This window comes from Electrona antarctica, assembly GCF_951216825.1.
Source record: "Electrona antarctica genome assembly, chromosome: 9".
Taxonomy (NCBI): domain Eukaryota; kingdom Metazoa; phylum Chordata; class Actinopteri; order Myctophiformes; family Myctophidae; genus Electrona; species Electrona antarctica.
The window spans coordinates 4468906-4485054 of NC_136790.1; the positions used below are offsets into that span (position 1 = coordinate 4468906).

Genomic DNA, 16149 nt, shown 5'->3' on the forward strand with positions numbered 1-16149 from the left:
CTGTATTGACACGTTGTGGCTCCTAGAGGAACACCTGGCTCTGTATTGACACGTTGTGGCTCCTAGAGGAACACCTGGCTGTATTGACACGTTGTGGCTCATAGAGGAACACCTGGCTGTATTGACCCGTTGTGGCTCATAGAGGAACACCTGGCTGTATTGACACGTTGTGGCTCCTAGAGGAACACCTGGCTGTATTGACCCGTTGTGGCTCATAGAGGAACACCTGGCTGTATTGACCCGTTGTGGCTCATAGAGGAACACCTGGCTGTATTGACCCGTTGTGGCTCATAGAGGAACACCTGGCTGTATTGACACGTTGTGGCTCATAGAGGAACACCTGGCTCTGTATTGACACGTTGTGGCTCATAGAGGAACACCTGGCTCTGTATTGACACGTTGTGGCTCCTAGAGGAACACCTGGCTGTATTGACACGTTGTGGCTCATAGAGGAACACCTGGCTCTGCACCAGTGCGTCTTTCTGCCCAGTGGAGCAGCCGTGTTCCCCCGGTGGCCGTCTTACAGTTCGCTTGGGGCAATTTGGACCATAATTAAGTCATAAATCTTCCCCAGACCATATGATAGTGATGTGCCTAGCCGATTACAGCAAGACCCCCCCCCCACACACACACACACACACACACACACACACACACACACACACACACACACACACACACACACACACACACACACACACACACACACACACACACACACACGTCCCTGCAGAGTAATGTGATTCAGTCCCACAATCAGCCCACTCTCTTGATAAGAAACCCATTCAGTCCACCTTATTCTTTTCTCCTCTTCTTCGACTACAGCTTTAGAAAAACAGAATCCACCTGCTCACCTTGAGTTAATGGAACGCCTAAACAATGATGTCCTGGAATGTTATGTACGGTACTACACCTGCCCACTGCCCATAGAATGTAATATATGCCACACACCCAAATACAAACGCATACCCATACACCCACACACTCACATACACCCACACACACCCACACACACCCACACACTCACATACACCCACACACACCCACACACCCACACACACCCACACACCCACACACACCCACACACTCACACACACCCACACACCCACACACACCCACACACTCACATACACCCACACACTCACACACACCCACACACACCCACACAGAAGGAGGGCGTAGAGGTCTTGTTTATCTGCAGTGCAGTGCTGTGGCTTCTCTTGCGGAATGCTAATAGTTTGCATTCAGGTAGAAGGAAGTCTTGCTCCTGAAACGGTTGATAATACAAACATTTTTGCTCTGCCATCCAATCACACTCTCTGCTATATAATCCCATTGGTAATAATCTTTGCGTCCACATATTTTGAAGCCCTATATGGTCTACATGGGCCAGTATGGGGCACATTCATTTTGAGACAGTAATGGAATGATATAAATCATAAAATATGAGAATGATGTGATGTGGAGTCATTTTAAGTGGTTTTTGTTCAGTACATAATAATAAAGGGCCGTTGGTCATTGAAAATGAAATGCGTGCGTGCGTGCGTGCGTGCGTGCGTGCGTGCGTGCGTGAATCTTTCCACAAACCTTACTGTCTACTATGTGTCTCAGTCAAAGTGGACGGAATTTATGTATGCCATATCAGTGCAAAATAACACACTGCCAGTCAGTCGGCTGTCAGAAAACTCTGCTTAAACTTCACGGTGGGAATGAATGGGGTTACAGCAACCATTCTAACCTCAAATGACAATAACTGTAGGCCAACTTAGGGGGGCTACCAGAGAATGCCCATGAGGAGATGTAGTGGTTAGGAGTGGACCTCTGCCTCTGGAACCACATGCACTCACAATCCCACAAGAACCTCCCCTCCTGCACCCCCCCCCCCCCCCCCCCCCCAAGAGCCCCTCCCACACCTCCACCCCATACTCAGTCTCGCTCTCAGTGGCTCAATAAAGACAACAAAGCCAATGAGTGGCTGCTGGCCCTTTAACACTTTGATTGCTGGAAGATCTCAACAGGCCTATTTGGATGTTGCTGCCATTTAACATTGCACAAAGGCCTTGTTCGGGGGCCCACAGTAAAATGTTCTCTTATAGCGAGAATCACACGCCTACATCAAAAGAAAGCTGAACTTGTCCACTTCAATTAAAAAAATACATTTTGATTTTACCATGTTCCATTCTGGAGATATTGACCTTTTTGCAACACCTGCATTTGCCTGGAAGTGGTTATCTTGAACAGCGAGCAGAGTTATGGATGGTTTAAAGTCAGAGACATTGACAGGCAGATATAAAATTGAACCCAATAAATATCCTATACATCCTATACACCGAATGAAAGCCCTGAATGTGTACTTTTACGAGGAAAACAGTAAACATTGATCCCATCTACAGTTAGACAGTAATTGGTTATTGAATGCAGCTTGTGCCCACCAGATAACTTCAGAGAAGACATGGACGTGAACTCCTCAATATTCACAAAATAAGGCCTATAGCGACATATAAATACTATATACCGTATGAAACAGAAGACTCTCTGCTTTCATAAGGAAAAAAATTGTACTGTAATAATAAAAAAATCACACCCCTGTGAAGTGAGCAGTGCAACTCTACTTCTCTACTTATTCACTACAGCTCGCTATATACGGACTGAGACAGAAAGTCATGTAAAGCTTTTATTTACAGTTTGGTCTGTAAACTTCTACTGTAATAATAAAAATCACACCCCTGTGAAGTGAGCGGTCAAACTCTGTTCTCTACAGCTCGCTATATACGGACTGAGGCAGAAAGTCATGTAAACCTTTTATTTACAGTTTGGTCTGTAAACTTCTACTGTAATAATAAAAATCACACCCCTGTGAAGTGAGCGGTGCAACTGTTCTCTACAGTTGCACCGCGCAACTGTAGAGAACAGTTGCACCTTCTACAGTATGAAGAAGGAAACATGCATCTGTCCATGTGTGTTGCAGACGTTGCATTGCAATGCCGATCTGGTGCATATGTGTTCAGGCAGCGTTCCGTTCAGCGTTCGTCATGTTTTTTTCCGAGAGACAGAGGAGAGCATGTACCCCCTCGCAAGATCCTCCTCCTGGAGAAACAGGAGGGGAGGGGGGAATCAAATGTCCGAGGTGGAAAGCCTGGTGAGGCGAGGTTAGGTGAAATGTGATTCTTTTCAAACACAGACTAGATCGGCATGGGCGCAGCCATTACACTGGCTTCTACACGTAAAGCGGCCCGCCCTCCTGTTTTCAGGAGGGGAGGGTTTTTTTTTTTTTTTTTTTTTTTTTCTGATCACGTGAGCTGGACTAAGCAGCAATGATAGGGCGATGGTTCTTCATTGTCCGGGTGGGTAAAAAGATGAATGAAAGTATGCTATAAAAAAGTGATTGAAACGTATTGATACGTGATCCGCACCCGACGTTTGATTAATTGATAACGTATTGATACGCGATCCGCGTTGGGAGTGTTAAAATATAAATAAATAAATATATATATAGAATTTAAAAGCAATGACTGATTAACCCCTCATTAATCATTGGAGGGGGGAGGGGGAAAGGGGGATGGCGAGGAAAGATAATGGCTGGCTTTGTGTCTTCATGCATTGTCCTCTCAACCCCTGCGTATCTGCACGCTCTCAGCTCTCCCTGAAGAGAAGGCCTTGAGCACCAGAGCCTCAATAAAACACAGTGTTTTTGCTCAATAAGGCCTTGTTATAAGGCTGCTCCACTTCTACCCGCCAGATGAATCACAGGCAACAATACAACTCTGGTATGGCATTACCACTTTATTTATTTTCTTTAAGAATTTAGGGCACCATATAATACCAATTTTATTTTTCTTAACCCATTTTGACCTGATTCTAAAAAAAATCTTGTAATATTCTGAAAAACATGTTTCTGTGGCAGTTGTTATGGAGTCGGCGGCCAATTACATATATTTTTGTTTTTTTACATTGTTTGAGAACAACTTGTTCTCAAACAATGTCCTGTCAGGGACTCCCAAAAATATGTGTAATTGCCCGCCGACCCCCATCTGAAAATATGTTGTTCCAGAGAGACCCCCCAGAAGCAAAGATTTGAGTTAAAAACGTTCTGAAAGAATATATATTCCAAATTAACGATTTTTCAAAAATAGCCACTCGGTGGCGCGCTATGAGCTTGTAGATCTGCTATTTTTCAATAGCTAAAGCATAACATAATGCTAACACCTAAAGGGGTTCCCGCCCAAAATGGCTTAAACTACTTGACTATATTTATTCTCCCTTGCCACGTCATTGCAAATTGTATACTTCTCTGTCTGTATCATTGTTGTGGTTATTGGATGACAGTTCTGTGTCTGTTTTGTGTCATATAATGTACATGTTTGTTATTTAGTCATTGTATTATTATATTCCTATCTTTCTTTTTTACTGTGGTCTATCCATGTCTGTATACTGGACGTCTACATGCAGTATTATTACCACAGGGATCAGCGAAAAGAGTCCCCAAGGAAATTAGTTGGTGCTTCAAATGTCTTTCTCAAAGGATGCTTATGCTTAATTTATCGTACGATGGAGTCACATGCCGGAAATAGCCAATCTACAAGCTCACAATGTGTCGCAATGCACCACATCATGAGCTTGTAGATTGGTTATATTCTGAGTTACAACACCATACAACAAAGTATACATCAGGCTTTAAGACATGGATACATCAGCTGTTCTAAATTCAAAATCTATATCATTTATACACACACAGGATAGGATACCACGTCTCAATTATTCGGGCAAATCTAACAAATTCGAATCCACGCAAATAATAATAATAATCATCAGAAATATATACTATTGATATGCTGGTGGTTTAGTAATTGAAAAGCAGCTAAAAGGAACTGCACTAGTAATCTAATATCATTGACTAATATGAACCTGTGATATTGAGTAATTTTACTGGTTAACCTGAGATCAGATTCTAAAAATGTCTTCTACCTCCTGACAGTTTTCTGAAAAAGCTATGTTTCTATGTCAGTGGTTCTTCGATTTTTCAAAAATAGCAGACCTACAAGCTCGTAGCGCGCCACTCGGTGGCGCGCTATGAGCTTGTAGATCTGCAATTTTTCAATAGCTAAAGCATAACATAATGCTAACACCAAAAGGGGTTCACGCCCAGAATGGGTTAATTACTACTTTGCACTTGGAACATCCCTCAGTTGGTGGCGTGTCTGGTCTCTGGCTCGCTCTCTGTCTCTCTCTCGCCTGTCAGCCTCGTTCAAGTCACCCTAACACCTCTCACACGGACACCCTATGGCGCCTCCGCTCGCCCCCCTGACCAAATGTGTCACTCTTTCTATCTGTTGTCTCACTCCTTTGCCCTCACACACACACACACACACACACACACACACACACACACACACACACACACACCCACACATACACACCCATACACCCACACACACACACACACACACACACACACACACACACACACACACACACACACACACACACACACACACACACACCCACACATACACCCACACACACACACACACACCCACACACACACACACACACACACACACACACACACACACACACACACACACACACACACACACACACACATACACACACACACACCCACACATACACCCACACACACACACACCCATACACCCACACACACACACACACACACACACACACACACACACACACACACACACACACACACACACACCCATACACACACACACACTCACACACACACACACACACACACACACACACACACACACACACACACACACACACACACACACACACAAACTGCCTGCTGTAGTGGCACAGAAATAGGAGCGCATTTAGAGAGCAGAGCAAAGCCACAGATTAGAAGAAGATGGCTTTATGTTGGCTGCTTATTGTATTTACAAAAAAAACGCCTCTGAAGGGGTTTTTTTGTATTTTTGCGTTAGTTAGAACCTTATAGACGACATTGAGTTCCAATCTGCTTTGTGCGCCGTACCGTACAGTATGTAATCAGTACAGTATGTAATCAAGCAGCATGTCCCCTTTGTCACAGAGAGGAAGTGTGGCCGCAGAGAGGAAGTGTGGCCGCAGCCACCTACAGAGTGTGTACAGGAGGTGTACAGGGTGCAGCCACCTACAGAGTGTGTACAGGAGGTGTACAGGGTGCAGCCACCTACAGAGTGTGTACAGGAGGTGTACAGGGTGCAGCCACCTACAGAGTGTGTACAGGAGGTGTACAGGGTGCAGCCACCTACAGAGTGTGTACAGGAGGTGTACAGGGTGCAGCCACCTACAGAGTGTGTACAGGAGGTGTACAGGGTGCAGCCACCTACAGAGTGTGTACAGGAGGTGTACAGGGTGCAGCCACCTACAGAGTGAGGATAAGCCTCGTGTGTAATAGAGTGTGGTGGTTGCTTGATTGGGTATGAAGAAGGGACGAACTTTCGCCCACATCGTGCACACCGTGCCCATCCACCTACCACCCCCACCTTCTACTATGTGTGCCCGGCTTAGGACGGCAGCCATTCCCATGAGAGGAACACTTTCACGACAGTCACGTCCAATTTACGTCTGAATTACATTTATTTGTTGCTTTCATGGATTACTCTAACCACCCCCACATGACCCCACACACCCAAACCATCATCATCATCCCTCGCACGCACGCACGCACGCACGCACGCACGCACGCACGCACGCACGCACGCACGCACGCACGCACGCACGCACGCACGCACGCACGCACGCACGCACGCACGCACGCACGCACGCACGCACGCACGCACGCACGCACGCACACACACACACACACACACACACACACACACACACACACACACACACACACACACACACACACACACACACACACACACATGTATACAGTATGCATAATTTGTTAAAGACGCACGTGCTCTCTTTATCAAGAGCATCATTCCTGCTAGCATTGATCCTTTACAGTTTGCTTACTGTTCAAATAGATCTGTGGACGACGCGATATCTCTTGCTTTACACACTGCCCTGGTACACCTTGAAAATAAAAGCTCTTATGTCAGACTACTGTTCATAGATTATAGTTCCGCATTCAACACTATTGTACCATCTAAATTAGTGTTGAAACTCAGTGGCCTTGGTGTGGGCAGCTCCATCTGTAATTGGCTATTTGATTTTCTGACAGGCAGGCCCCAGTGTGTACGCATAGGAGAGAGATGCTCAAGGCTGCTGCCTCAGTCCTCTGTTGTACAGTTTGTTTACGTTTGATTGTGTCGCCAGATGTGGGAATAACAGCATAATTAAATTTGCGGATGATACCACAGTGATCGGTTTAATAACCGACGGTGATGAGAGGGCCTATAGGAGGGAGATAGAAGATCTAACTCTATGGTGCGATAACAACAACCTCTCACTTAACACCAATAAGACCAAATAAATCATTGTAGACTTTAGGAAGTCCAAAGGTATCCACACCCCCATTTCCATCAAAGGGTCATCTGTCGACATAGTTGATAACTTTAAATTCCTGGGCATACACATCACAGACACATTCACATGGTCACTCAACACCGAGTACATCCTCAAGAAGGCGCAGCAGCGACTGTACTTTCTGAGGCGCCTTAAAAAATTTGGCTTAAGTACAAAAGGACTAGTGAACTTTTATCGCTTTATAATTGAAAGTGTCTTAACTGGCTGTATCACAGTGTGGTACGGTAACACGACCGCTCAGGACTGCAACAGGTTGCAGAGGACCGTTAAAACAGCAGCTAAAATCATCGGTAACACAGAACTACCCAGTCTCCACAACATCTACACCACTCGTTGTATGAAAAAAGCCCACAACATCATCAAAGACACCAGCCATCCCGCAAATACCCTGTTCAAACAACTCCCTTCCAAAAAACGCTACCAGAGCATCAAATCTCGCACCACCCGTCTCAGTAACAGTTTCTTCCCCCAGGCAGTCAGGCTGCTGAACAGCTGACCTTGAACTGTATTGCACTGTATTGTCACTTCACTAGCACTTTTTTGTTTGTGTTTTTGTCTTTTTCTTTGCAATATAGATGTTAGTTTATGTCCTGTGTATGTAAAATAAACCTGAACCTGAACCTTTCACCTCTTCCTGGTCTCCATCTCTTGCTCGCATCCTCAACATGAGAGGGAGGAGCACGTAGGGTGCCTGGCGTAATTAGGGGTGACATGATGTTTACGTAACCTCCAATCCTCACGAACCAGCCGCAATTATGGCCTCCTGGTCCCCGTGACCCCAACTCCAGCTTCGTGGGGCCTTGCGGCACTGCAGCTCACTCTGTCTGCCGGGTCTGTGTGCGGTGGTGCGGGTGTTGGGGTGAAGTGGTGGGGTGATGCTGGGTAAGGGGGGGGGGGGGAGTGGGGGAGGTGGGGTTCTGGGGTTGGTGGTGGCAGCAGGAGCCAGAGTTCAGTCGTTTTCACAGCTCCCTCTGATGGGACCCCTCGGTGCCTAATCTGAAGTGACGGGCACTTCAGTGGGAGCGGGCGCAGAGCCCCCCCCCCAATTTCCGCCAGAACTTCTGCGGCGGGAGGGTGAATGGGGAGGGGGAGAAGGCATGGAGAGCGAGAGCGGGCCGAGGGGTGACAGACTTATTGTGGCCTAGTGAGAAAAGAGTGTAGCTGGGAAGGCCTCATTACAACGCTTTACTGCTCTCAGAGGCCCTCATTAACCCGCCACACCGGTGACTCAAATCACAACAGACAATAAAAAAAGGGGGTCGGCTCTCTGAATGAGCCGAGGGCCTCCCGTTTTAGTGTGACTTAGAGCGTTTCTGCATTGTTAACCGAGCGCTATACGGCGCTTTTTTTTACACAAACAGGTCTTCGTAAAATGTCCCAACAAGTGTGCAACAAAGGGTAGCGTTTCACAGTTTCCTTCTCCGTTGAAAGTATGTTCGTCCAACTCGAAACACCAGTGGCGTGCACAGACATTTAGAGGGGCGGGTGCTCAAGTGAAAAAAAGGGCACCTTGTGCAGCGCGTGGAACCGGCCGGTTGCCTTAATAGTGTGAGATTTATAGATTTTGGGACCTAAATAATATATTAGAAGCTTTTTTATCAAGAATTGATCAATGTCACCATGGTCCACATACTGCACACTTAAAAAAAATAAAAAAATAAAAGCTTTTTTTTTTTTTTTCAAATGGGCACATTTTGTCCAGAGGGAAAAGGGCAGGGGGTGCTCTAGCACCCCCTAGTGTCTATCTGTGCACGCCACTGTGAAACACGCTTCACTCGTCCACCCCTTCCCCTCTTATCTCTGAACTGGGGGAGCAACAGTTAAATAACACAAATCGATCTAATAGTATAAAAAGTTTCAGAATAAAGTGAAATAATAGATTTTCCCAAAATAGTGAAACTAGCCAATCAACAAACCTTGTGGTGCACACCACTGTGGTACGAGCAAGTATAAAAGTGACTAATCAATTTAGTCGTTTACAAAAAAAATCTATATGACTATTTTCCATGTTGATGTGTGTGTGTATACAGTAGCCTATTATCCCATTTTGGGCGGGAACCCCTTTTGGCGTTAGCATTATGTTATGCTTTAGCTATTGAAAAATAGCAGATCTACAAGCTCATAGCGCGCCACCGAGTGGCGCGCTACGAGCTTGTAGGTCTGCTATTTTTGAAAAATCGAAGAACCACTGACATAGAAACATAGCTTTTTCAGAAAACTGTCAGGATGTAGAAGACATTTTTAGAATCTGATCTCAGGTCAAAATGGGTTATATAACACTTCTACAATCTTGAATAATTGCTAAGAAGATAATGGACAGACGCAGCCATAATATGAGGCAAGGCAGCATTCCCGGCAGCGAGAGCAGGAAGTGTACTGTACTGTACAACAACCCAACTAGACCAACAACACAAATCAATATGTCCGCTTCAATAAAGAACACAGTAACACATGCCGTTCCTTTGGGGAGGGAGTCTCACACACAGAAGGCTTGCTGCGCCGCTACAGGAGGGACTACTGGTGATGAGGAGTGACAACCACTGACGCATGCTGTACCACTGGGACACAAAGCCCAAAGCCAGCATACATCCTGGCCCAGAACCCCCTCCCTGCCCCGTTACTAACCCCTCCTATATATATATACCCCCCCCTCTCAGTCATCAGTGCTTGGCGGGAGTAGCACAGCCTGGCACGCCAAATGATGCATTTCATAGAGACAATTAAAGAGCAAATCGATGCCGCGGCCTATACGCGAAATAATTAAGAGTCGCGGTCAACTTCCACCCACCGCAATCACACATAGTGGAAAACGCTTCCATCGTTGCAGGGGGGGGGGGGGGGGGGAGAGAGAGAGAGAGAGAGAGAGAGAGAGAGAGAGAGATTGGGAGGGAGGGAGGGATGGAACATTTGTGGAACATTTTCTGGGAGATCCTAAAAGATTAAAAGTCTGGGCCAATCACCGAAAGCGGTCTGTTTTTCATTACAAGTCACATTATACTGGAAGAGATACTGGACCCCGGCTAATCTTTGAATTAGCCTTTTTGAGTGTTCATAGCAGCTCATACGCAGTATGGTGTATACATTATATCACAATGGATTTGGGACGTATTTCCCCGGGCTTTATACAAGCTTAAATGTAACACTAGACACAAGTGGGTGGATGAGGACAGAGCATGGAGACACTTAAGACTAGTTATCATCACTAAACAGTGGACGGAGGGAGAGGATACACCAGGGAGTAAGACTTGTGTTGTGCTGCACATGGTCAGATGCTTCTCTAGGCCGCACACAGAAGCCTGTGAACATAGACATTTTGTGCATAGATGTGCCGCGCAATGCCTGAGGCCTGGTATGGTAGGCCTCAGGCCTGAGGCCTGGTATGGTAGGCCTCAGGCCTGAGGCCTGGTATGGTAGGCCTCAGGCCTGAGGCCTGGTATGGTAGGCCTCAGGCCTGAGGCCTGGTATGGTAGGCCTCAGGCCTGAGGCCTGGTATGGTAGCCAGGCCTCAGGCCTGAGGCCTACCATACCAGGCCTCAGGCCTGAGGCCTGGTATGGTAGGCCTCAGGCCTGAGGCCTGGTATGGTAGGCCTCAGGCCTGAGGCCTGGTATGGTAGGCCTCAGGCCTGGTATGGTAGGCCTCAGGCCTCAGGCCTACCATTCTGAAATGTAATGTAATAATATTTTGACTGCTGGACGTAGGCTCTCTTTACTCTTAAAAAGAAAAAAGAAAAAAAATATATATAATAAATATAATAATATATTAAAAAAAAATATATATATATATATATATCGGCTATTTGAATAGTAAAAAATGGCAATGGCAGTTTTTTGTTTACATCTGTTCTAGATGATGTGACAGCAACTCTCCATGCATTGTTGACACTGCACTCTTCCTGGTCTACGTGTGCTGGCGTTAGACCCCTCCTACGCTTTTCTTAAAGGACCAGCGCCCTATATCTATTTATTTTATAATAATAGATTTTTTTGGGTCAATATACATGTATATTATCCACTTACTTTTGTAAAAAAAAAAAATCACACCCGTGTGAACTGAGTGGTGCAAGGTCTTATATAGCCTGATCAGCTGTGGTCTGACGTAATGTCAGTGACCATGGTTACCATGCTCACCTGTGCACGGACACGTACACAGGTACACAAACATACAGACAAAGCTGGTTGTTGGAGTGGTTTGCACCACTCAAAAAGGGGTAGGAAGAAATTCCCCTTTAAGGTTAGGGTTGTAGGTATAGGCCCTCATTCCCCTTTAAGGTTAGGGTTATAGGTATAGGCCCTCATTTGTCATTGGAGTGTAAATTCTACCTTAAATCCGAGCGTGGGTTCTGGCAACGTCGGCACGGCATTTAACAAGTGATCGTAAAACAGCTGATCCTCGCGGAATTTCGGTCTCGGCGTTGATAAAATATGGGCTGGCTGAAATCAATCTGGCACGCCCTATAAAATCACCCTCGTTTTAGCGACATGGATAACTGGCATACGACCAAACAACGTATGGAAAGGCCGATAAGAATGTCCCCCCCCCCACACACACACACACACACACACAAACACACATAGACGCACGCACACACACAACTTGCGAGCCCAACCGTGTGTTGTATATTAAATATATAACGATTAGAGAAGTTAGAAGATATTAGTGAACGAACACCTGAACCATGAATGAAATTATAATTTATAAATAGCTGTACACCTACGACGTGTTGTCTGTTTCCCTAACACCATCGCATCACATCCCACCGTCACGATTGGATAAGTTTGGACGCGCACAGCCCAGGCACAGCGCCGAGCCACACACACACACACACACACACAGCCCTGGCACAGCGCCGAGCCACACACACGCACGCTGCTGTTTTGCAAAAAAAATAAATAAAGGAGTGCATCTCCTCCGCTGTCACTGTGTCCTCTGTCACTGTGGTCCGTGACAGCACGTTTATGAGTCATGACAGATAGATAGCCAGTGGCGGCTGTCAATTATATGAACGTTGATGGAGTGACTGATTATTATATGAGTAAACTGGTGTGTGGTGGGCTGGTTGAGTAGCCTACCTATATCTTCCCATGCGGCCTCGCATCAGGTTTATCCTTAAACGAGGAGGTTGCACAGTGACATAACTCCACACAGGCCTACTGTACTGTTACTGTATAGGCTACAGTATGGCAAGCTGGGAGACTTCACTCTACATACACCTCCAGCAGTCTCCAATGTCTCTCTGTCATGAAAATATTCTGTGCCGTAGAATTACTTTCTACTTTTGGTAATTTAAGTACACTTTGATACCAATACTTTTGTACTTTTACTCAAGTAAATGTTGAATACCGGACTGTTACTTGTAACAGTATGTATTTCAATGTATTTCTATATTGCAGTATTGATACTTTTACTCAAGTACAAAATGTGATACATTTTCCACCACTGCATATTGCTAGAAGTTAAGACTCAGTGCAGCTCTGCTCATCATGGGTCGAAGCCACCTGGTGGTTGAATAGACTCAGTGGAGCTCTGCTCATCATGGGTCGAAGCCACCTGGTGGTTGAATAGCCACTCCACATATTAAAATAAACCTGTGGGTGTGGCTGAGAATCTGGGGGTGTGTCTGTGGGTGTGTCTGACAAAGGTACCTTTCAGAACCCATAGAGACCATTTTGAGATTGAGGAAGAAACTTAGGGGACAGGACTGTACATGCGCTCATCATGGCTCATGCAAAGCACTGTTTAAATGGCTTAAGCAAGTTATGCATCTAACTAACTTGAAACATTGTTTTCATTGCTTGTATATATATCCGATACCAATTTCATATGACATGCCTTTACAAAATATATCTTTTTCACATTATTTATTCGTTTTATTATAGCTAAACATTTTACATAATTATGTTTAGATGCCTGTGACAACCTGTCAGCTGGCCAGTCAATGCTGCTCCGATTGTCAATACGCCTACGACAGCCTACGACAGCTCCCGACCTGACGTGATATTTGGCGTGGCGTACGCCAAGGTTCAAAGTCACACCCAAAGTGCTCCCATGCCCCATGTGCATACATCGCCGCATGTTGGAGAGAAGGGAGGGGAAGAGCCTTGATTTGTGCCTTGATTATAACGTTGTGCCTTGATTATCACAATGGTGTCTTCATATACCTTAAAGATGGAGTGCCATGATTTTTTTCCACCCTAAAACATTATTGTTATATAAGGAGGCATAACCTTTTTCAAAAAGTGTACGGTATTTGTTAAAATGTTGTTTTTATGTGGACACGCCCACCAGTTCATTAAGTATGCCTGGTTTGCCTGGTGGGTGGTGATGGGTGGTGATCCACCTGAACTGAAGCCGCACCCACAGCTGTAGTTGTATGATAAAGGGGGAGGGGTTAGGGGAGGGGCTGATAGTGTGATGTCACTATATTACTGTTTATTTCATTGGCCCGTTTGACTGTCAAGGGTTCAGCCTCCAGGAAGAAACCCTAAATACAAAGTTAATACACCATTGCACATAAAAACGACTCCAGGGTGTCTAATGAAGTACTGCCACCTCATAGACACATGAAAAACTGGAAAAATACAAAGATTGTGGCACTCCATCTTTAAGGAAAAACACAGAACACTACTGTTAATACATTTAACTAAAACCAGGAGAAGAGAGTACTCCTATGTTAATTCCCTACACCAGTTGCCTGTCTATTTTAGTATTAATATTCAGATAGATTTCACTGTTTGAAGTTATACGTCATGGCCAAGCCCCTAATTATGTTTCTTGAATTATGAACCCCTTATCAGCCTGTGCGCAGCTTGAGGATATAAATTGTCTTCATTCCGTTCTTCCTGTGTAATCAACAGGCCTTTCCACAATTAAAAAAAAATTAAGTTTTCCATTGTATGATTATCTTAATGGATTATTTCTCACTGTAATCTACATTTCATGTCATTTTTAACGCATTTTGGGCGGGAACCCCTTTTTGAAAATGTGGCGCAAACCTTTGAATATATATATTCTTTCAGAGCGAACGTTTTTAACCCATATCTTTTCTCCTGGGAGGGGTCCCTGGAACTACATATTTTCAGATGGGGGTCGGCGGCCAAATACAGATAATTCTGGGGGTCCTTGACATGAAAACACTCACACACACACACACACACACACACACACACACACACACACACACACACACACACACACACACACACACACACACACACACACACACACACACACACACACACACACACACACACACACACACACACACACACACACACACTTCAATTTCTTTATTTGAGTCCACAAATATAAAATACATTATCAAGGGCACAAATATTTTCAGTTGCTTCTGATATCTGCACGCACTCGAAACATCATGTGCTTTGAGTCCAAACAAGCCCTAAATGTACAGAATATAGGCAACACATGAACTTAATCACAGCCAACATTGGTCATTTCAGTCTGTCATATTACCAACACCGAAAGTAAATCATGGGTACAGAAAGCACCTTCTCCTCCAAATAGACCGACTGCCTATAATGGAGGAGATTGAACAGTATGTTGCAAGCTGCTTTGCCTTACACTTGGACAGCCCTATAATCCTCAAGCCTCTGACCACTAGCCTGTGGACATGGCCCAGGCTGCCAAATATAAAAACAATGAGCTGACACGTACACACACACACACACACACACACACACACACACACACACACACACACACACACACACACACACACACACACACACACACACACACACACACACACACACACACACACACACACACACACACACACACACACACACACAGACACGGGGAGAGAGACGAGGAGCTGTGTCTTACTCACCGGCCTGGTTGGTGGTGATGTTGACGGAGGAGTACTGCGGCGAGTAGGGGCTCTGGTCGGACACGCCGTTGACCGCCTGCACCTCGAAGGTGTACTGCGTGTGCGCCAGCAGGTCGCTGATGTAGACGCGCGGCTCCGTCAGGCCCAGCTGGCGGGGCACAAACTGCACGTTGTCGCCGCAGCGCGTGCAGCCGCCGCGCCCCCCCACGCAGCTCTTGCAGATGATGTTGAAGACCACGTCCTCGCGGCCCCCCGAGTCCCGCGGAGGCATCCACTCCAGCATCAGGGAGGTCTCGTTCACGCTGGAGATGACGTTCTGTGGGGCGGACGGCACCGCTATATGCGGGAAAGAACGAAGACGAAACCGAAACGAGGGTTGGTTGCAGGCAAGTGGTGGGAAAAGTGCTCAAATGTTTTACTTAAAAACCCATTTTAACCTGGGAACGATTCTATGAATGTCTTCTAAATCCTGACAGTTTTTTGAAAAAGCTATGTTTCTATGTCAGTCGTTCTTGGATTTTTCAAAAATAGCAGACCTACAAGCTCGTAGCGCGCCACTCGGTGGTGCGCTATGAGCTTGTAGATCTGCTATTTTTCAATAGCTAAAGCATAACATAATGCTAACACCAAAAGGGGTTCCCGCCGAAATGGGTTTTAAGCTTTTTCAGAAAACTGTCAGGATGTAGAAGACATTTTTAGAATCTGATCTCAGGTCAAAATGGGTTAAAAAACGTCCAAAATATTTTTTTGCAAAAGTATATCAGTATAGCAACTCTCGATCAATTAAATGCTTGGTTCAAGGTTCAAGGTC

The 16149-nt window shown here is 45.6% G+C and overlaps 1 protein-coding gene across 1 annotated transcript in view; it reads right to left on the minus strand.

Moving 5' to 3' along the window:
- The window catches only part of ephb2b (eph receptor B2b), a 228846-nt gene that overhangs the window by 68403 nt on the left and 144294 nt on the right, over positions 1-16149 (minus strand). The window contains exon 5 of the mRNA XM_079509890.1: positions 15339-15674. Within this exon, the coding sequence (XP_079366016.1) occupies positions 15339-15674 (336 nt within the window). The remainder of the gene's footprint in view (positions 1-15338; positions 15675-16149) is intronic.